Source organism: Haliotis rufescens, unplaced genomic scaffold (assembly GCF_023055435.1).
Source record: "Haliotis rufescens isolate VD_foot unplaced genomic scaffold, xgHalRufe1.0.p SCAF_5, whole genome shotgun sequence".
In the NCBI taxonomy this organism is placed as follows: Eukaryota; Metazoa; Mollusca; class Gastropoda; order Lepetellida; family Haliotidae; genus Haliotis; species Haliotis rufescens.
This window is the reverse complement of record NW_025964223.1, coordinates 14,056,420-14,080,652: the sequence shown is the minus strand read 5'-3', so window position 1 is coordinate 14,080,652 and position 24,233 is coordinate 14,056,420. Positions and strand designations below refer to the sequence as shown.

At 43.5% G+C, this 24,233-nt stretch overlaps 1 protein-coding gene across 2 annotated transcripts in view; it reads right to left on the bottom strand.

Annotated features, from left to right (window-relative positions):
* The window catches only part of LOC124138301 (RING finger protein 17-like), a 62,812-nt gene that overhangs the window by 18,345 nt on the left and 20,234 nt on the right, over positions 1-24,233 (bottom strand). For both annotated transcript variants that reach the window (XM_048383598.1, XM_048383599.1), the window contains exons 13-29: positions 21,655-21,726; positions 20,555-20,700; positions 19,587-19,676; positions 18,042-18,203; positions 16,462-16,627; positions 15,850-15,934; positions 15,012-15,083; positions 14,200-14,353; positions 13,624-13,739; positions 13,058-13,157; positions 12,345-12,520; positions 6,616-6,678; positions 6,070-6,127; positions 4,628-4,745; positions 3,886-3,964; positions 923-1,290; positions 536-686 (exon numbers count right to left, since the gene is read on the bottom strand). In XM_048383598.1, the coding sequence (XP_048239555.1) occupies positions 536-686; positions 923-1,290; positions 3,886-3,964; positions 4,628-4,745; positions 6,070-6,127; positions 6,616-6,678; positions 12,345-12,520; positions 13,058-13,157; positions 13,624-13,739; positions 14,200-14,353; positions 15,012-15,083; positions 15,850-15,934; positions 16,462-16,627; positions 18,042-18,203; positions 19,587-19,676; positions 20,555-20,700; positions 21,655-21,726 (2,176 nt within the window). The remainder of the gene's footprint in view (positions 1-535; positions 687-922; positions 1,291-3,885; positions 3,965-4,627; positions 4,746-6,069; positions 6,128-6,615; positions 6,679-12,344; positions 12,521-13,057; positions 13,158-13,623; positions 13,740-14,199; positions 14,354-15,011; positions 15,084-15,849; positions 15,935-16,461; positions 16,628-18,041; positions 18,204-19,586; positions 19,677-20,554; positions 20,701-21,654; positions 21,727-24,233) is intronic.

Below are 24,233 nucleotides of genomic sequence, written 5' to 3'. Positions count from 1 at the left end.
CATGCACGTGTGTTTGTGTGTGTAGCTGCTTGTACTAGTCCAGACTGATGCCTGTTTATAGTGCTAGCTCACTGAGATACCATGTCACAGTTTAACACGAATACCCAACTCAGACACAGTATACTGACTCCGAGCCAACCAGTTCTTGTTTAGCCCCTTAATGCCGAGTGCCAGACAGGTACCATCTTTTAACGTTTTTTGGTACGGCGCAGCCGGGGATCGGACACTGGACCTTCCGATCTCCAGGCAGACACTCTACCACTAGACCACGGAAGTGATCTCCCAGAATGGGTAGAAACACTGGACCTTCCGATCTCCAGACAGACGCTCTACCACCAGACCATGGAGGCGGTCTCCCAGAATGGGTAGAAACACTGGACCTTCCGCTCTCCAGGCAGACGCTCTACCACCAGACCATGGAGGTGGTCTCCCAGAATGGGTAGAAACACTGGACCTTCCGCTCTCCAGGCAGATGCTCTACCACCAGACCATGGAGGCGGTCTCCCAGAATGGGTAGAAACAGGAGAGCAAGTACCTTTATCTCGTCCGTGTCAAGCATCTGGCACACCTTGGCCCTGTACCACAGGTTGTCCTTGCTGTATCTCGCTGCACAGAAGTCGTTCACCTTCCATATCCGGTGTGCTGGCTCTGAAGTCTGAAACTGTCTTTGAAGCAGCCTCATTATTCTGGAGTGGAACGACAGTGTGGTCAGTTTTATCAGAAACATGTAGAGGCAATGTTGTTTAACACAGAAGCAAGCAAATTTTCACCGCTTTACTGTCTGGGGACTTTCTGAAATTAGTCATAGTTATCAACATTCAGCATAACAGAACAAGGTCAGTTGGAAAGTCCAAGCCTATCTCTGTCTAACTCTCCAGATGACACCTACACCTTTGTCTTGTCGGATCACTGACAGACTCACCCTTCCCGCTCCCGAGTTTCTTCAAGCTGTATGTGGAAGTTAGCTGGAGATTCATAGGCACTGATGTTAACCTTGATATTGACTGCATGAGACTCCGCCTCCCCCTGCTTCTGTGTGGCTGCCACTGCGGTGGCAGCTGCTTGTGCTTGTGCAGCAGCTGCATTGACATTCATGTTGTTCCGATTTGTGTTCTGTGGGGGCGGGGTCTTTGTGGGTGTGATGGCTGGGGTGGTTGGTTTGGATGTAACAGGCGTTGTTGTTCCTGGGGTGTAGGACCTGCTAGGAGGATTGCCCCACTGGAAGTCCCCCTTCACAGGAGAGGTCGTCATGTAGGAGGCAGCGATGTCACTGCTGGCTTGTTGCTTGTCCTGTTACGGGACAGAGGGATGAGTAGATGCATTATTACAACTGTATCTTGGTTGCATACAAACTGATATCACTTGTGGTCAATCCCTTAGTTGAATGTGTGAACAATGATCCACACATAAATTTAGCACAAACTAAATATTTTTTACATTTGTATACTTATCCTGCATTACTTCTTAATGCATTCACTGCTAACTTGTGACAACAAGAAGACAACACAACAGCGACGGTCTTGGGTGAAGAAATAAAGATGTTGAGGATTCCAAATCCTACTTTTATAAGGACCATCGCCCTGTTATGTGACCTTGATGACAAGTCACCTTCTCCACATCACTGTCGGCAAGTCACGCAATTATAAGCCTAGTCACGCGCCTCTCAAGGAAGGCCAAGACCAGGATTCCTTTTGTGGGAAAGGGCATGGCAGAGCAAAACCTCAAGTTTCTTATCAGTCCTGTCGTGGTAAATACCCAGCCAGGGGAGGTGTAAAGAGGGTTAAACAATGAAGTGTCAGACAGTCACGACTGGGAACTCCTGCCCCCAGCCGTCCCAATGGTCGACACCCCTGTAGGCAGGAGACTGGCAGAACTGAAGCATCCTCAAGGATGATTACGTTCTCAACGTACTACGTCACAGTTATCATCTAGAAGTAGAGGAACTTCAACCGTTGACCACAGCTCACTTGGTAATATCCAAGGAAGCAACATCTGCTATTAAAATCCAACAGACACACTGTTGGTAAAGAGGCTGTAGAGATTGTATGCACTCCAGCGTTAAAATCGGGCTTCTATTCTCACATCTTCCTGGTACCCAAGAAGGACTCAGACAAGATGAGAAGGATTCACAATCTCTCTGTGTTCAATGAATGTTACCTCAAGCGTCCACCTTACTTCTGCCTCACCACATTGAGACTGATAAGGCGATCAATTCCTTGATCAGTCTCGACCTGCAGGATGCCAACCTGCGTATACCTATCCATCCCTCCGACCGCAGGTTCCTCAGGTTCCAGTTCAGCGGATTCACTACCAGTGGGCGGTTCTCCCATTTGGCATTTCATCGGCCCTGTGGCTATTTACTCACCCCTCTGTCCCGTAACAGGGCAAGCAACAAGCCAGCAGCCATCTTTATATCTTCCCCCATTGCCGTTGCGCTGTCTTCTTCTTGGTGTAAGGTAAGCAGTGAATGCATTAAGGAGTAATGCAGGATAAGTAAAAATTCGGTCAGTTTACAGCTGAATGTTTATCTTGATCCAGGTGTTATTCTTATCCAGTAGTCACATAGACTATCTCTGGGATGAGAACTTTCAGGGCTAGTCACCATTGGTCATATCCAACTAGTTCGCAGCTCAATCCAGCCAAGTGGTTTATGAGAAATAACTAACATTGAGATAAACAAATTAGTCCCTGTAGATTTTCACTAGCTGACTAACAGACTGGTGCCTGCATCTATCTCTGGCCTCACTCCCCTGACTAACAGACTGGTGCCTGCATCTATCTCTGGCCTCACTACCTGACTAACAGACTGGTGCCTGCATCTATCTCTGGCCTCACTCCCCTGACCAACAGACTGGTGCCTGCATCTATCTCTGGCCTCACTCCCCTGACTAACAGACTGGTGCCTGCATCTATCTCTGGCCTCACTCCCCTGACTAACAGACTGGTGCCTGCATCTATCTCTGGCCTCACTCCCCTGACTAACAGACTGGTGCCTGCATCTATCTCTGGCCTCACTCCCCTGACTAACAGACTGGTGCCTGCATCTATCTCTGGCCTCACTCCCCTGACTAACAGACTGGTGCCTGCATCTATCTACTGGCCTCACTCCCCTGACTGCTCCATGGGAGGTACTGGGATACCAGCATGCATTAACTCAACCAAGAGTACTCATAGACAGGACTCCATTCAGGACGATCCATACTCTGTGGTCATTGAAATCACAGGGGCGGTCGGGTGGCCTAGTGGTTACAGCGTTCGCTCGTTACCCGGGTTCGATTCCCGACATGGGTACAATGTGTGAAGTCCATTTCTGGTGTTCCCCACCAGGATATTGCTGGATTTATGCTAAAAGCGGCGTAAAACCAAACTCACTCACTCACTCATTGAAATCACAACATAAGGAACTGAACACCTGTCTTTCCAAAGGTTTTCCATTGGATACAGATTATCAGTACATCTCAATACTTTGTATCACTGCACAGTAATGTATCAAGTCATGTATTTGTATAAAATAATCCACATTTACATAACGAAGACATGAAGTATGAAAAGGAAATACAGTGAAACAGACTGTGTTTTGATTGACTGCTGCCAAACCATCATTAGTTTATGACTCAATTTGTTGTTGTTGTTTAATACCGCATTTTGCAAATTCCTGCAAAATGTAAATAATCGCCTTGACCAGACAACTGAATGATTGACATCATGAGCATCAATCTATGCAATTGGGATACAATGACATGCATCAACCAAGTGAGAGAACCTGACTCTAAAACTCTAAGCACCATTGTGTCTAGTAGAGATCCAACAGAACCAATATATTCTTTTGGGTGCTGGTCCTTTGGATCTCTGACAAATTCTAGTCCATGTCAAGCACTGTATCACCTGTCTAGAAGCTCTGTAGGTGAAGATCTTTTTAGGGGCCTCTGCAGCAGGGTTCTTTGATGGTCCCAAAACTGTTGATCTGAATAGACAGAAAATGGAAGTCAATATTGCTCAAGTGCCACATCAAGTGTCTGTGATTTTTCTAGTTAACTTTAACTTTAAGTGTCTAAGGCAGAAATGGTCTCCCTAGATTAAACAACATCTGTAAGCACTGGATGCAACACGTACACCAAAACAAAACACACACTGTTGTCAGTCCATGACATAAAACTGTTGATACATTTTCTTTGGTCTAAAACGTCTATGAGGGGAAAAATGTCATTTCCATTTGAAGTTTATTTTAAATCAAAGCAAAACAGTAACTTTTGGAGCCTTGGTCTACAGATTGCAAAAGTGTTGTCTGGATAACGAGAGACATTTGGCCTAAAGCTTGTTAGCTGACGGGAGATCATTCCTGATCCAAGTTTTGTTTGCTTAATGCCGCAATCAGCAATAACCCAGCTATTTGACGTCCGTCTGTAAACAATAAAGTCTGGACCAGACAATTCAGTGATTGACACCATAAGATTCAATCTAATCAATTAGGATACGATGACATTCAACGATCAAGTCAGTGAGTCTGACCATCAAATACTGTTAGTCGCCTCTTAAAGTTTTCACCAAGCAATTTGAACAATTCTAATCCGGATCTTCACAGGGGCATTCCTGATGTGTCCTCCTCGAGCTTATCAAAATGGCCTACCCTACTCCAGTGCTCTTGGCATATCCATTAGCAACCAGCTGGTAGTTGACACTGAGGTTGTCAGGGCTGTCATCAAGGATACGGTACAGGACCACCTCCACAGCATCCACTTGCACCTCTACATATAACAAATAACAATCAATGATACACCAGTGTTCACATATCTCACTCACTGATACATCAGTCTTCACGTATCACACTCAATGATACACCAGTGTTCACGTATCACACTCAATGATACATCAGTGTTCACGTATCACTCACTGATACACCAGTGTTCACATATCTCACTCAATGATACATCAGTTTTCACGTATCACACTCAATGATACATCAGTGTTCACGTATCACACTCAATGATACATCAGTGTTCACATATCACACTCAATGATACATCAGTGTTCACATATCACTCAATGATACATCAGTGTTCACGTATCACACTCAATGATACATCAGTGTTCACGTATCACACTCGATGATACATCAGTGTTCACGTATCACACTCAATGATACACCAGTGTTTACATATCACACTCAATGATACATCAGTGTTCACATATCACTCAATGATACATCAGTGTTCACGTATCACACTCAATGATACATCAGTGTTCACATATCACTCAATGATACATCAGTGTTCACTGATCACACTCAATGATACATCAGTGTTCACGTATCACACTCAATGATACACCAGTGTTCACGTATCACACTCAATGATACATCAGTGTTCACATATCACACTCAATGATACATCAGTGTTCACTGATCACACTCAATGATACATCAGTGTTCACGTTTCACACTCAACGATACACCAGTGTTCACGTATCACACTCAATGATACATCAGTGTTCACGTATCACACTCATTGATACATCAGTGTTCACATATCACTCAATGATACATCAGTGTTCACGTATCACACTCACTGATACACCAGTGTTCACATATCACTCAATGATACATCAGTGTTCACGTATCACACTCAATGATACATCAGTGTTCACGTATCACACTCAATGATACATCAGTGTTCACGTATCACACTCATTGATACACCAGTGTTCACATATCACTCAATGATACATCAGTGTTCACGTATCACACTCACTGATACACCAGTGTTCACATATCACTCAATGATACATCAGTGTTCACGTATCACACTCAATGATACATCAGTGTTCACGTATCACACTCAATGATACATCAGTGTTCACGTACCACACTCATTGATACATCAGCTTATCTTTATTTGACTAGTATATAAACAGATGCCAAGTTAATTTAGATTTTCACCCAAACAATGTCTATATTCAATTTTCAACACTGAAGAAACGTCAACTCCAACGAATAGCCTGGACCTCAGGTGTCATGATTAAAAGGCTTTCAAAGTATCAAGCATCAGAGCTAATAAGAAGAATGCATCTTACCCAGTATCTTCACCTGGAAAGACTGGAACGTTGTGAGGTCTGTCCACCACTCCAGGCCCTGAAACAGACACCCCAGAAATACTGGCCTGCTGTTTACGAGAAACTACCAAGACTTTACGTGTATTCAGGTCTCCATTCTGTTAGGATAAATAACCTGGACCCTACATTTTGGACATCTCAATGTCTCTCAACTTGGTACAGAATTTCTCTCTCATGTATGTAATTGAATTGAACGATCATTTATGAATGTCATGTAATTATAATCAGGCACAAAGCGAAGCTCTTGTACTGAATGGGTCTGACATTCATACAGTTTGGCCCTCACTCTATGGAAAGGTTCATACTCAAATGAACTCACACAAAATGAAAGTCAATTCTTAAATGAATAACTAAAATAAAAAACAAATCATTTTAAGACACTATTTGTAAACAAATAATTAACACCTGAGGTTACCTCGGCTAACATAGAAACTAATCATCATAATATCAATCAAGCCAGTGTCTGCGGTTCTACCAACTGAGACACTTGGTGGGATGACAACTTACATCCGCCACCCAGCTGCCATCTGGATCTGCAGGCTCCACATCACTCAGCTCACACTGAACTGCCTGAAACAAGGTACATCACTGTTAGTCAGCTACACTCAACATGCTCCAATAACATGCATCCTCTCAAGCCATCAGTACATCATGCATCCTCTCAAGCCACCTGTACATCATGCATCCTCTCCAGCCATCCGCACATCATGCATCCTCTCAAGCCATCAGTACATCATGCATCCTCTCAAGCCACCTGTACATCATGCATCCTCTCAAGCCACCTGTACATCATGCATCCTCTCAAGCCATAGGTATATCTTGCATTCTCTCAAGCCATCGGTACATCATGCATCCTCTCAAGCCATCAGTACATCATGCATCCTCTCAAGCCATCAGTACATCATGCATCCTCTCAAGCCATCAGTACATCATGCATCCTCTCAAGCCACCAGTACATCATGCATCCTCTCAAGCCACCAGTACATCATGCATCCTCTCAAGCCACCTGTACATCATGTATCCTCTCAAGCCATCAGTACATCATGCATCCTCTCAAGCCACCAGTACATCATGCATCCTCTCAAGCCACCTGTACATCATGCATCCTCTCAAGACATCGGTACATCATGCATCCTCTCAAGCCATCAGTACATCATGCATCCTCTCAAGCCACCTGTACATCATTCATCCTCTCAAGCCATCCGCACATCATGCATCCTCTCAAGCCATCAGTACATCATGCATCCTCTCAAGCCATCAGTACATCATGCATCCTCTCCAGCCACCTGTACATCATGCATCCTCTCAAGCCACCTGTACATCATGCATCCTCTCAAGCCATCAGTACATCATGCATCCTCTCAAGCCATCAGTACATCATGCATCCTCTCCAGCCACCTGTACATCATGCATCCTCTCAAGCCACCTGTACATCATGCATCCTCTCAAGCCATCAGTACATCATGCATCCTCTCCAGCCACCTGTACATCATGCATCCTCTCAAGCCATCCGCACATCATGCATCCTCTCAAGCCATCAGTACATCATGCATCCTCTCAAGCCACCAGTACATCATGCATCCTCTCAAGCCATCAGTACATCATGCATCCTCTCAAGCCATCAGTACATCATGCATCCTCTCAAGCCATCCGCACATCATGCATCCTCTCAAGCCACCTGTACATCATGTATCCTCTCAAGCCATCAGTACATCATGCATCCTCTCAAGCCATCAGTACATCATGCATCCTCTCAAGCCATCAGTACATCATGCATCCTCTCAAGCCACCTGTACATCATGTATCCTCTCAAGCCATCAGTACATCATGCATCCTCTCAAGCCATCAGTACATCATGCATCCTCTCAAGCCATCCGCACATCATGCATCCTCTCAAGCCACCTGTACATCATGTATCCTCTCAAGCCATCAATACATCATGCATCCTCTCAAGCCATCAGTACATCATGCATCCTCTCAAGCCACCAGTACATCATGCATCCTCTCAAGCCACCAGTACATCATGCATCCTCTCAAGCCACCTGTACATCATGTATCCTCTCAAGCCATCAGTACATCATGCATCCTCTCAAGCCACCAGTACATCATGCATCCTCTCAAGCCACCTGTACATCATGCATCCTCTCAAGACATCGGTACATCATGCATCCTCTCAAGCCATCAGTACATCATGCATCCTCTCAAGCCACCTGTACATCATTCATCCTCTCAAGCCATCCGCACATCATGCATCCTCTCAAGCCATCAGTACATCATGCATCCTCTCAAGCCATCAGTACATCATGCATCCTCTCCAGCCACCTGTACATCATGCATCCTCTCAAGCCACCTGTACATCATGCATCCTCTCAAGCCATCAGTACATCATGCATCCTCTCAAGCCATCAGTACATCATGCATCCTCTCAAGCCACCAGTACATCATGCATCCTCTCAAGCCACCAGTACATCATGCATCCTCTCAAGCCACCTGTACATCATGTATCCTCTCAAGCCATCAGTACATCATGCATCCTCTCAAGCCACCAGTACATCATGCATCCTCTCAAGCCACCTGTACATCATGCATCCTCTCAAGACATCGGTACATCATGCATCCTCTCAAGCCATCAGTACATCATGCATCCTCTCAAGCCACCTGTACATCATTCATCCTCTCAAGCCATCCGCACATCATGCATCCTCTCAAGCCATCAGTACATCATGCATCCTCTCAAGCCATCAGTACATCATGCATCCTCTCCAGCCACCTGTACATCATGCATCCTCTCAAGCCACCTGTACATCATGCATCCTCTCAAGCCATCAGTACATCATGCATCCTCTCAAGCCATCAGTACATCATGCATCCTCTCCAGCCACCTGTACATCATGCATCCTCTCAAGCCACCTGTACATCATGCATCCTCTCAAGCCATCAGTACATCATGCATCCTCTCCAGCCACCTGTACATCATGCATCCTCTCAAGCCATCCGCACATCATGCATCCTCTCAAGCCATCAGTACATCATGCATCCTCTCAAGCCACCAGTACATCATGCATCCTCTCAAGCCATCAGTACATCATGCATCCTCTCAAGCCATCAGTACATCATGCATCCTCTCAAGCCATCCGCACATCATGCATCCTCTCAAGCCACCTGTACATCATGTATCCTCTCAAGCCATCAGTACATCATGCATCCTCTCAAGCCATCAGTACATCATGCATCCTCTCAAGCCATCAGTACATCATGCATCCTCTCAAGCCACCTGTACATCATGTATCCTCTCAAGCCATCAGTACATCATGCATCCTCTCAAGCCATCAGTACATCATGCATCCTCTCAAGCCATCCGCACATCATGCATCCTCTCAAGCCACCTGTACATCATGTATCCTCTCAAGCCATCAATACATCATGCATCCTCTCAAGCCATCAGTACATCATGCATCCTCTCAAGCCACCAGTACATCATGCATCCTCTCAAGCCACCAGTACATCATGCATCCTCTCAAGCCACCTGTACATCATGTATCCTCTCAAGCCATCAGTACATCATGCATCCTCTCAAGCCACCAGTACATCATGCATCCTCTCAAGCCACCTGTACATCATGCATCCTCTCAAGACATCGGTACATCATGCATCCTCTCAAGCCATCAGTACATCATGCATCCTCTCAAGCCACCTGTACATCATTCATCCTCTCAAGCCATCCGCACATCATGCATCCTCTCAAGCCATCAGTACATCATGCATCCTCTCAAGCCATCAGTACATCATGCATCCTCTCCAGCCACCTGTACATCATGCATCCTCTCAAGCCACCTGTACATCATGCATCCTCTCAAGCCATCAGTACATCATGCATCCTCTCAAGCCATCAGTACATCATGCATCCTCTCCAGCCACCTGTACATCATGCATCCTCTCAAGCCACCTGTACATCATGCATCCTCTCAAGCCATCAGTACATCATGCATCCTCTCAAGCCACCTGTACATCATGCATCCTCTCAAGCCACCTGTACATCATGCATCCTCTCAAGCCACCTGTACATCATGCATCCTCTCAAGACATCGGTACATCATGCATCCTCTCCAGCCACCTGTACATCATGCATCCTCTCAAGCCATCCGCACATCATGCATCCTCTCAAGCCATCAGTACATCATGCATCCTCTCAAGCCACCAGTACATCATGCATCCTCTCAAGCCATCAGTACATCATGCATCCTCTCAAGCCATCAGTACATCATGCATCCTCTCAAGCCATCCGCACATCATGCATCCTCTCAAGCCACCTGTACATCATGTATCCTCTCAAGCCATCAGTACATCATGCATCCTCTCAAGCCATCAGTACATCATGCATCCTCTCAAGCCATCAGTACATCATGCATCCTCTCAAGCCACCTGTACATCATGTATCCTCTCAAGCCATCAGTACATCATGCATCCTCTCAAGCCATCAGTAGATCATGCATCCTCTCAAGCCATCCGCACATCATGCATCCTCTCAAGCCACCTGTACATCATGTATCCTCTCAAGCCATCAATACATCATGCATCCTCTCAAGCCATCAGTACATCATGCATCCTCTCAAGCCATCCGCACATCATGCATCCTCTCAAGCCATCAGTACATCATGCATCCTCTCAAGCCATCAGTACATCATGCATCCTCTCAAGCCACCTGTAAATCATGCATCCTCTCAAGCCACCTGTACATCATGCATCCTCTCAAGCCATCCGCACATCATGCATCCTCTCAAGCCATCAGTACATCATGCATCCTCTCAAGCCATCAGTACATCATGCATCCTCTCAAGCCACCTGTAAATCATGCATCCTCTCAAGCCACCTGTACATCATGCATCCTCTCAAGCCATCCGCACATCATGCATCCTCTCCAGCCACCTGTACATCATGCATCCTCTCAAGCCATCGGTCGGCATGCATCCTCTCAAGCCATCGGTATATCTTGCATCCTCTCAAGCCATCGGTATATCTTGCATCCTCTCAAGCCACCTGTACATCATGCATCCTCTCAAGCCATCAGTACATCATGCATCCTCTCAAGCCATCAGTACATCATGCATCCTCTCAAGCCATCGGTCGGCATGCATCCTCTCAAGCCATCGGTATATCTTGCATCCTCTCAAGCCATCGGTATATCTTGCATCCTCTCAAGCCATCCGCACATCATGCATCCTCTCAAGCCATTGGTACATCATGCATCCTCTCAAGCCATCGGTATATCTTGCATCCTCTCAAGCCATAGGTATATCTTGCATTCTCTCAAGCCATCGGTACATCATGCATCCTCTCAAGCCACCTGTAAATCATGTATCCTCTCAAGCCATCAATACATCATGCATCCTCTCAAGCCATCAGTACATCATGCATCCTCTCAAGCCATCGGTACATCATGCATCCTCTCAAGCCATCAGTACATCATGCATCCTCTCAAGCCATCAGTACATCATGCATCCTCTCAAGCCATCAGTACATCATGCATCCTCTCAAGCCACCTGTACATCATGCATCCTCTCAAGCCACCTGTACATCATGCATCCTCTCAAGCCATCGGTACATCATGCATCCTCTCAAGCCACCTGTACATCCTGCATCCTCTCAAGCCATCGGTCGGCATGCATCCTCTCAAGCCATCGGTATATCCTGCATCCTCTCAAGCCATCGGTATATCTTGCATCCTCTCAAGCCATCGCTATATCTTGCATCCTCTCAAGCCATCGGTATATCCTGCATCCTCTCAAGCCATCGCTATATCTTGCATCCTCTCAAGCCATCGGTATATCCTGCATCCTCTCAAGCCATCGGTATATCCTGCATCCTCTCAAGCCATCGGTATATCTTGCATCCTCTCAAGCCATCGCTATATCTTGCATCCTCTCAAGCCATCGGTATATCCTGCATCCTCTCAAGCCATCGGTATATCTTGCATCCACTCAAGCCATCGGTAGATTATGCATCCTCTCAAGCCATCAGTACATCATGCATCCTCTCAATCCACATCATGCATCCTCTCAAGCCACCTGTAAATCATGCATCCTCTCAAGCCATCGGTACATCATTCATCCTCTCAAGCCATCGGTACATCATCTCTGAAACTATCAACATCATGCAACATCATTTCAACACAAAAACTTGAATCATGTGAAAATGTCACAGAAATGTTTCAAAGTCTTATTTGAAGGAGTACCAACCAAGGGAGGTAACTTCAGGTGTCCATCCAGGATTTTCTTGATTCTCTGATACGGCACACACTCGATATTGCCAAAATCCACATATTGCACATCCACCTGTTTTCCTCCTGGCAAGTCTATCACACGCGCCCGGTACCACAACTGGTCCGTCATGCTCTGCACCACACAGATCATGTCTGAAAAATAGGCCTTTGTGTAGTTGACTACCCATGTACGACATGCACGTGACATCAACACAGTAATCTGCATTAACACAAACGCCACACTCAGCAATATTCCAATATGACAGCAGTCAGGACAATATGAGTCTGGACTAGACAATCTAGTGATTGACATCATGAGCATCAAACTACACAATTGGGATAAGATGACATGCATCAACCAAGTCAGCGATCCTGACCACCCAATCCTGTTAGTCACCTCTCGCTACAAACATGGGTTGTTGAAGACAAGTATCTGACCTTATCAACATAGACAAGCAGCACTAGGTGAGTGATTGGGGTTAACAAGAAATGGATCAGCTTCACACATCATACCCATGTGGGGAATCAAACTTAGGTTTTCGGCATAACGTTCCAACACTTAAAAAAAAGGCTAAACTTTCAGCCCTACAACACTAGGGAATTGTGTGGTCCAGTGTTCAACGACAACAATCTTCAACCAAGTAACAACTGCTGCTAACAACATGGAGAGAACACAGATTAATCACGAACCAACTTGAGGACAAAACACTGTGTAGAGGTCTGTTCCATCCGAATATGTGGTCGCCATCTCATTCATCAAGGCAGACAGGTACTCTGCCTCGTCACCAATCTGCAACACAGGTTCACATTGAATTTCTTTCTAAATCTACAAAAACCATCAATCAAAAAGTTTTATTTACTAAGTCACATCAGTTTCTGTGTCTATTTGTTGTGAGTGTTATTCATTACATCAGGAACAAATTCTCTTTGTAGGGACCTATTCATGACGGCACAGGTTAACTATAGTAATATGAAGAATCAGGCGTTCTTTAACTTTTAAGTGGTATACTAGTATATCATGGTTGCTAGTAGCCGACAGACTGGGCCAGCCTAGCCAGTGGTGTACAGCTTCAGCAACAATCCATGCCAAGAAGAAACAAGGACACAGCATCAGCCTGGTAACACATCGGAAACACTTACATTCACATTAGTCGAGACATTTATATGAGCATGGGGCATGCTTCCATAAGGAACATATTCCTCAGACATTTGTCACAAGACGTGTCTGTACGAGCTAAAGTGTTAAGGTGACTTACTGGCTGCACACAGAAGCTAGACGGAACCCCCGAGTACGTCACCAGAGCTTCAAATGTTTCCCCTCGTTGTCGAGGTTCAGGCTTCATGAAGTCTCTTCCACGCACAGTTGTGGACCCTGTGCGAACATTCAAAGTCAGCTGGTTTGAAACAGACACTTTAATGTGAGTTTCTTTTAATGTGAGTTTCTTTTAATGTGTGAGGAAAGCCCAAATTGATGCAAGTCTCTTTGACCCACAAGCATGTATTGTGCTGACAGACCTTTAAACAATCAGTGTGAATCTGGCATTCCAACTCACAATCATAGATTTTTGTCCATAAGACAACACAGCCAAGATGAGCAGTACCCCAGATGACTGGGACATCCAAACATTGGGATAGGAAGAGGGTATGGTATGTTTTTCAACTACCGAAGGCTGATAAGATTCACCAATGCACAGTGATACTAAAAAGATATTATGATACAATACAAGGTCAAAATACATTTCCTTTGATATAAATTCCAATCTCTTTAACCTGGCATGGCTATACAATTACCAGTGCATGATACTGATGGTTTCACTGTTAACATATTGTACCTGATTTTGAAATTCTTTCTGATGATGTGACAAATCTGGCCAGTTCGAGAAAGACCAAGCTGTCTCGGAGGGAGATGGGTCTGTCATCTAGGATGTTATCTATAGACGGTTTGTGGAGGTCTACTTGCAGCACGTTGCCCACCTCACGGATCACCTGACTCCCAGATAGAAGGCCAACGTCAACAGTCAATAAGCATGTTACCACACCATGCCAACATTAACAGAGACTGCATATACCATGGTATACATGGGAACTACAAAAGGTGATTAACACAGAGCTTCTGGTTTACATACTTATTGATTTGCCTAATACCTTGAAAAAAAAGAGGCCTCCCTTACTTTAAGCAAAGGTCAATTAACCTGGATCTCACGGCAATATAAGGCACTGACATTACAATGCGACACTTCTATGTTATCAAAATTGTAACACTTTAAATATGTTTGTAATGGCAACTATAACTGATCAAGAAAGAACCGAATGAGTGTTGGTTTGTTGTTTTACGCCGCAATATTCCAGCTATATGACGGCGGTCTGTAAACAATTGAGTCTGGACCAGACAATCCAGTGATTGACATGAGCATCAATCCACGGAGCCTGACCGCCCGATCCCGTTAGTCGCCTCTTCCGACAAGCACAGTCGCCTGGTATGGCAAGCATGGGTTGCTGAAGGCCTATTCTACCCCAGCACTTCACAGGTCCTGAATGAGTGACTCTTGTGTACTATTGGTTATGATAGCATGCTTGACTCATGCGGCAGGCAAGGGTAATTTTCTACCGCTGACAAGGACAGTGCACATAATGAGCTACTCACATTCATCAACATAGGCTTATTGGCGATCATCGTCTGCATTGTACTGGCTGATTCCAGGCTCCACACACCATCCTGGCAAAACAGGAAACAGTTATCTCCCTTTCCTCATATCTTCAAGACACACAATAAATTGATGATTAACACGGAACCCAGCAATATTCCAGCTTTATGACACCATCTGTATATAATAGAGTGTGGACAATACAATCCAGTGATTGACATCATGAGCATCAACCTACACAACTGGGATACAATGACATGCATCATCCTAGTCAATAAGACTGACCAACCAGCTTTAGTCCCTTCTTACAACAAGGATGGGTTCCTGAAGACCCAGATCTTCATGGTCACAATAAATTGAAAACAGTAATGCTCAGATAATCCGATTCCATATGACAGGACAAGGCTGTTTATTCAATTATTTTGGTCAATGAACTTTCTTGTGATAGTTGTAGACTAGGATGAGATCTTGTACTGGTGATATCGCTGCTCGTTACAATCATGAAAGAACATCGTGGAATGGAATGGAGGAATGATACACAGGATAATAAAAAATGGTATCCTAACATACCACTATGTCAAAATATCAATGAACTTGACAGGACTTTAAATGGTGACAACTTCTATAATAAGATTATTCATTCATGTACAAGACAAACATGTAATGTGATTATTAACCAGCCACAAGTACAGTGTAGGGAAGCATATACCCTTCCCAAATGGCAGAAGGGTATCGCATTAACTGCAATCTCAGCCAGCACGGTTTATTCTTCACAAAACACCAGCTAAACAAGCGTGCACACAACAGACGCGTCAACAGAACAGAGTTGCACAGTACCTTTTCTGCAGGTTCAATATCATGCAGAGCACATTCCATGAGGAATTCAGGGTGCTTCATAAACCTAGCTTCCATATTCTTTAATCTGAAAGTAAAGAGATTCTCCATGTTGGTGATTGTCTTCTTTCACTTCAATGAAAACATCAGTTCAACACAGTGTGCCACCTTACAACCTGCTTGACAGCACTTTTAGATTATTTGGTGAGAGATATCACAGAGACCAACACAGAACCTTGAATTTCATCATACAACAGGGGGTGTGAAATGGGGTTTAACATTGTGTTCAAGATTATTATCATATAGAGAACTGTACATGTGTGAGTGGATGTCGATACTAGTCCGGACTAAGGCCAGTTTCATAGTGCTGAGATACTATGCCGTAGTTGAACTGCTTGAGAAATTTACAACGATTAAAGCCACAGTGGAATACCCAAAGCCTATTGATATACAGGTAATAGCATATGCATATTTTTGTATATGTTATTAAAACAAACCAAAGTTATATTTTTACAAGAGTAACACACATTAAACTGAAAGTTCAAGAAATAGCTTCAAAATCCATTCCAACTAAGGTAGCAAGGTAAAATCTTCACGATAAGTATATCTACATACTTATCCATGGTGACCACTTCATGGTTGCCGAAGTCAAAGTACAGGACCTCCACATGTTTCTTGGTGACGACCTTCTTCTGATTGGTCTCGGTGGTTGTCATGACTGACAGGACACGGGCACGGTACCACTGCTTGTCCCCAGAGTACTGACACAGTACAAAGTCACCTACAAAACAACACTGAAGTCTTGTTTGTTTGTTGTTAAAGCCACACTCCAGTATATGACTGCAACCAAAAAACAATCTCATCTAGTCCAGTGATCAGTATTTTGAACGACGATCCATGCTGTCGGGGTTAGATGAGAACAAAGTCAACCAAGTCACTGAGTCTGACCACTCAATCCACTAAGTCAGCTCATACTACCAGCATAGGTTGCTGGCATGCAATTCTAACCCAACAGGGGCGGTTGGGTAGCCTAGAGGTAAAAGCGTTTGCTGGTTGTTGTTGTTGTTGTTGTTGTTTTGTTGTTTAGCGCCGAACTCAGCAATATTCCAGCTATATGACGGCGGTCTGTAATTCTGGAGTCTGGACCAGACAATTCCAGTGATTGATATCATGTACATCAATCCACGCAGTTGGAATCGATGACATGCATCAACCAAGTCAGCGAGCCTGACCACCCGATCCCGTTATTCGCCTTTTACGACAAGCATAGTCACCTTTTACTGCAAGCATGGTTTGCTGAAGACCTATTCTATCCCGGAATCTTCACAGGTCCGTTCGCTGGTCACGCTGAAAACCCGGGTTACGATTCCCAACATGGGTACAATGTGTGAAGCCCATTTCTGGTGTCCCCCGCCGTGATAGTGCTGGAATATTGCTCAAAGCGGCGTAAAACCACTTTCATTCACTCATTAACCCAACAGGGTAAAACAATGATGTCTTCAAACTGACACAAACACCAACAGTTGAATAAAAAGTCAGCAATATTTTCAATATTCCAGGAATATCACTAGAATGAGTGTAAGTCGTCTTATACCACAGTCCACAATAATGCAGTGGTCTATCAATAATCAAGTCTGGACTAGACCACCCAGTGGTTGAGAGCATGAGCAACGATCTACACCATAGGGGCATAGTGACTCACTCTCCGCCAGGCCACACAGTGTAATCACACAATCCTCATCAGGAGTGAGTAAGGGAGTGAGTTAAATTAACCCAATTTTAAACAGTATTCCACTTATATCATGGCGCTCTTTATCTATAAGGGGCGGTCGGATAGCCCAGTGGTTAAAGTGTTCGCTCTTCACGCCGAAGACCCGGGTTCAATCCCCGACATGGGTACAATGTGTGAAGCCCATTTCTGGTGTCCCCCGCCATAATATTGCTGGAATATTGCTAAAAGCGGCGTCAAACCATACTCACTCACTCACTCACTCATTCTATCTATAATCCACAATGTACACTTGCCTGAAAATATACTCATTCGAGTTTAGTCCTATACAAAGGATAGGAGCATTTCAAATTGGCTTGAAGAATACATGGACTCGCTACTTTTCTTTTGGCCCAATCGATACCAAACTAGTCAACCCTACAAATATCTAACTACCCGCTTGGGCAACCATACTGTCCAAACCAACCTTTCTTGACATCAGTGGGAATGTCCTTCTCTGTGGCCAGGCCTTTACACCAAGTCTTAAGGGCTTTGGACATCTTCACCAGTTTGGCATTGAGAGCACAACGTTGAACATAAAACTGACATGGGCTTCGGATATGAGTTACCAGCACATTCTCACAGTGACCTGACAATGGAAAGTGGGAAATATGGAACTGTTAAAATGTTTGTGTATTTGTATGTTATTCAACACACACTCTGTAAATAATCGCATCTGGACCCGAAAATCCTATTATTGACATCATGAGCTTTGATCTATGCAATTGGGACGAGATGGCATGCATCAACCAAGTTAGCGAGGCTGACCACCCAATCTCGATAGTAGACTCTTACGACAAGAATGGGTTGCTAAAGACAAATTAAACCTGGATCTTCACAGGTTGTTAAAACGCATGGAAAAAGAAGGGAAAAGCGTGAATACTCTGTGAGGTGAGGTGAAATGGGGTTTAACGTCGCGTCCAAGATTATTGCACTTATATAGCGACGTGCATGTACGTGTGTGTATGTTTGTGTGCCTGCTTGTACTAGTCCGGACTGATGCCGATTTATAGTGCTAGCTCACTGAGATACCATGCCGCAGTTTGACACGAATACCCCACTCAGACACAGTATACTGACTACTTTTAACGTCTCTTGGTATGACGCGGCCGGGGATCGAACCCCGGACCTTCCACTCTCCGGGCGGATGCTCTACCTCTAGACTACGGAGGCGGTCTGTGATTACTCTGTATCAAAGAGCAAGCATTCTAACAGTTGTGACAATATAAGATATTTGAAATATCTATCCCATACAAATATCTGAGACCTTATAGTAGGGAAAGAAGTGGGTCTTGTTACTTCAAGTATGCCACCGGCCACTCACAAATTTACTGACGCACCTTGAGAACGCATATTCCAATTTTTCAAAAGCATGTGGTAAAAATGGCCACAAAAATCAAATTAAGTTCTTTGTGGTATCTAGGCATGAGATTATCAAACATACAATGTCGTCATATGGGTTTGAATCTCATTCTATGTGTTTGGAGATACACAAGAACACATCTATTCAATTTCAAGTTCAAGTTGAATATGTGTTTTCACTGTGTTTCAGGATATGTTTAGGTGTGCCCTTTGGAATTTAAGTATGCCAAACAGAAGAATAATAATGATCTATAAATGTTGTTTCACCAAGGCTAGACAATAAGCTGTTGTAATTTTGAAACTTTTCACCCTTCTTTTTCATTGAGAATGATCCTATCCTTTTTTCATTTCTGAACACCAACATCCATTTTGCTAATCATACTCTGCATTACATGTGTTCACATGTTCATTTTCCAATTGTTTGTCATGTTTATTTGTGGCCTAAAACATTAAACATTGTCACTGGATACTACTGTTAAAAAAATCAAACTGCTAAGTGTGCCCTTCAGGGGACAAGGAACTTATTTTAACGATGGCATGACAATTATTACCATGCTACAGCCCCTAAAATACAAGGAAATTCAAATCCCAGTTAGCCATACATCCCTACCAGTCATTTTCTCACGACCTGGCACAGGTTTAAGGACGTATGTTGATTTCTTATTCCCATCTTCATCTTCTACAAGGATGTCTTGCTCATCTGAAATATGAACAAGTAAAGATGACTGTAAACTTCAAATAATGTATAAAAACAGATAGGCAGGTCCACAGCCAGATTGACATCTTTGCATGTCTTACTTGTGTCCGAAATTAAGAGTGAAAGTCAAGGGGTCCTTGGCATCAACCTAATGCTGAATATTTAAGATTGATGAAATCCCTAAATTCAAATACCATAGTATTAAACCTCAAGGATCCCCCCTTATGTCTGAACACAGTTTACCATGATGGCTAAGGGTATTCTCAAGCAGAACATTGGATTTTTCTTTTTTGTCTGTTTTTTAACACCGCATTCAGCAATCCATGCAATTGGGATACGATATGTATCAAACAAGTCAGCGAGCCTGACCACCTGACCCCGTTGGTCGCATCTTAGGACAAGCAGAGTCGCCTTTTATGGCAAGCATGGGTTGCTGAAGACCTATTTGTACCCCGGATCTTCACGAGTCTAGCAGTACATTGGTAACTTTACATCAGTGAGAGAATGAGTTGGGTTTGACATGTTCAATGCCATTTTGAACAATTCTATGTGGGATCCCAAAGTGATGCAGGTCTTAGGCTTTCACCACCTCAGTGGCACCGGTATGACACAGACAAACCTAGAAATATAATCCCACAATCGTAGGTTGCTGGGACGCTTGGGAAGCAACTCTGCAAAGCAAATCTTTATGTAAGGGACTGGTAGCCTTTTAATAAGATGGTAACATTTTTGAGTTGCCAAACCCTTCCAGCCAGTTCATGACATCTATTTCCCATTTCTTGCATGATGAACTGGTGTAATGAACATAACATTTGAGTTTTGATATAACATCCTCTATTTACTTCCAAAAGACAAATGAATGTGACAAGCTTGAGGTCTACCTTCAATAATGACATCCTCGCCTGTATCAGTTACTGAAGTGACATCGGTGCCGGATGTCAGAGAGCTGCAGGAGACGACACTTGCAGTGTCAGTGTCGTCATTCAGCACCTCCTCAGGGGCATCATTCAAAGTATGGAACATCACTCTGAAATAAATAAGGTACAATACATCTATGTTAGGCTGGACCAGACAATCCTAACAATACATCTATGTTAGGTTGGACCAGACAATCCAGTGATTGACATCATGAGCATCAATCCACGCAATTGGGATCGATGACCTGCTGCGGATGCATCAACCAAGTCAGCGAGCCTGACCACCCAATCCCATTAGTCGCCTTTTACGACAAGCATAGTCGCTTTTTACGACAAGCATGGGTTGCTGAAGACCTATTGTACCCCGGATCTTCACGGGTCCAACTATTGGTAAGGAACATACTGCACAGTGAATATCCAACCTTTATATCCTAATAAGGTAACATTTTGAGCTACCGAATTAATTGCACAGCGAATTGAGGCACAATAGAGAACTGTCAGGGCCACCAGCATCCTCAATGTTTACTTGTTTGTTTATTGTTTAACCCTGCACTCCGCAATATTCCAGCTATATGACGACGGGCTGTAAATAATCGCATCTGGACCAGACAATACAGTGATTGACATTATGAGCATCGATCCACACAATTGGGATATGACTACATCCATCAAAAAAGTTGGCGAGCCTGACCATCCCATCCAATTAGTCGCCTCTTACGACAAGCATAGGCGCCTTTTACAGCAAGGATAGGCTGCTAAAGACCTATTCTAACCCGGATCTTCACAGGTCACATCCTCAATGATTCTCAACAGTCTAACAAGGAATGTCAAAGTGACATCAACACTGAAACTGGCCTGAGCCGAATCTTTTAATCAACCATTTAAGTAAAACGATAAAATTATGCAGTGGGAGTATAATCTCATAATTCGAGGCAACTATCGGGGCATTTTCACAATAGCATTAGTACTGTGACAATAACTAAGCTGTGCTCAATCACAATACTAAAAGAATTGCCCACTATACACAAGAAATTATGGTATATATACATTCAACACATGTTGACCTTTTAGGCACTTCTCCTTTCACAGAACCATAGTTCTTGAAGGATTTAAACAGCGAGTCTCCTCCTTCAAACCTGGAACAGAACATACAGAAAACAATAACCGTTAAACTATGTCCATACTACCATCATCTACCATCAGACAAAAGAACAGGCCATACACACATAGGTTCATTTTGTTTATTTTCATTGTTTGTTGTCTGTCACCAGTCAGACATATCCCAGCTATATCATGGTATTCTGTGTATAAAAGGCTGGGCCAGATAAACCAGTGATTGACAGTGTTTATGAACGACAACCCATGCCATCTGGGGATGAAGACACACAATTAACCAAGTCATCTCGTCTGACCATCCAATACAAATTAGTCTCCGCTTACAACAACTAGAGCGTTGGGGATGCCATTGACTGAAAATTAGCAGAGTAAACTGATTGTCTTAAGGGTCCCATTTAAAAAACTGTAGGCCCAGAGGAAAAACTGTAGACCCAGTGGAAAAACTGTAGTCCCAAACATATTAGCTGAAGCAGGGAGACATACAATATAAATTACAAAACACAACCAGTCAACCAAAAGCTTTTACTGCCATCACACGAGTTCCCAGAGACTCAGTGGTGATAGATGAAGCCTACATTTATCAGGAAATAATCAGCGTGTAAAACATCTTTGCGACTACATGTCGTACACAATTTCAAAGGTCTAATCGTACTGTTTTTAAATGTGAAAGTTATGTTCATCACATCATTAAAAAAATTAAAATAATGTTTAAATTTAGCTGCAAGCAGCAATGGCGGGCTCCAAATGACACACACACAAATGTACGCAAAAGTATTTGTACGTACATGCTTAAATCGTTCAGAATAACACGATTTAACAAAAAATCTTTCGCTAACTTCTGAAATTTATCAAACACGAGCTTGGTATCACAGCTATAATTTGATTGGCTGCCTGAGGTCACGTGCTCAAAATTGACCAATCACGAAACTTGTAGCAGATTTGGGCAAGAAAGCGTCATTAGAAACAAATTTTAATCCAATGAAATCGCTTGTTATAACTACGGAAAAAAAACAGGCGATGTTACGAAAGCGCGATTACGAAATGAATGACCGCCGTGTTGTGACAGCAACTACATGTGTGTGACAGTTTAGCCTTAAATTGGATTGCCCACTAATTAAGAATATAAACTTCGCTTGTGGTTCTCTTTTATTGCATGCATGCGCTTCTAAGATCAAAGGATGTATAGTGTGAAAAATTAACTAGTTGAACAATCGTATTTCCGGGACTTGCCGCGGATGTTTTCAAACAGATTATTAGAACTCCATTCAGCGATAAACGGTTGATTATGCAATGAGAAGCGTTATGTGCAAATGAACAACGAACAACAATACAATTATGTCTGTGTAAAACTCTCAGTAATAAAAGTGTACATAAATTTGGGGAGCCATGTGTTACTGCGGGTAGTAACTGAGGTAGCGCTTTATCGAAGAGCGCAATAGCGAGCGATCACTGTATTCGAATCCTCAAATGGTTTGATGGAACCAACGCCATTAAAGTAAATTTCTCTATTATCAGCATGATAATGGACTGGGGTATATATATAGAGAGAGATATTATATTTGTGTTCATGTCATACTATGTTTACGACATGAATATCTAAATACCAGAATTTAGGCAACAATTTTGTCGTAAACATAGTACGACATGAACACAAATATGTTACATTTATTACCCAAGATGTCAACATACAGAGACGAATTTTAGGGTTTACCTATATTGACAGCAAGTCGCAAACAACAGAGGAACCACAATTTGTCGAATGAAGTCAACAATCTTAATTTCTAGTATGACGTCATTCCAACCTCACATCACAATAAGATTCGATGACATCAATAATACCGCTCACATGACGGAAACAATACACTGTTGTCTCATGACATGATGACCCCAGGGTACATATGATTTTTATAAACCCCGATATGTTTGCCCTCATAGGTATTAAATATAATTATCACACCTCCATGTCAGGATGATGAGATCTGATTGGTCTACATGATCTTGATAAAACACTGTGTAACCCGCGTTGGAGGGTAATAAATTTCTCAGAGGGGGAATAAATCTTTTATACACCACCACAAGCACTACAGGCTGCATGTGCATTTCTGAGAGACAGAATAAATCCTTTATACCCCGCTTTTTCCCAAGCCAATGGATGTCACGTGACATAGCGAAAGCAAACCTCAGCTCAATCAAACAGCTCTTTTCCATGTTTTCTATCAATTTGGAATTTATTTGAATTATTTCACGTCATATTAAAACATGTCGGTAAGATAAATTTGTTGTAGCAGGATCACTCAGGGTACATGGGGTTTTATGCGTCCCTCGTTAGGGTTTATACCACTCGCCTCCCATGTTCCCCTCGTGATCCTGCTACAACTACCGTATTTTCTTGAGTATAGTGCGCACCCATGTATAATGCGCACCCCCCTCTAGCGGGTTCAATATTTTGGAAAAAAAGAAATTTGAATATTATGCGCAGAAATTTTTTACACCGTACCCTTTCAGCGAAGTCCGGCAAACGAACGGG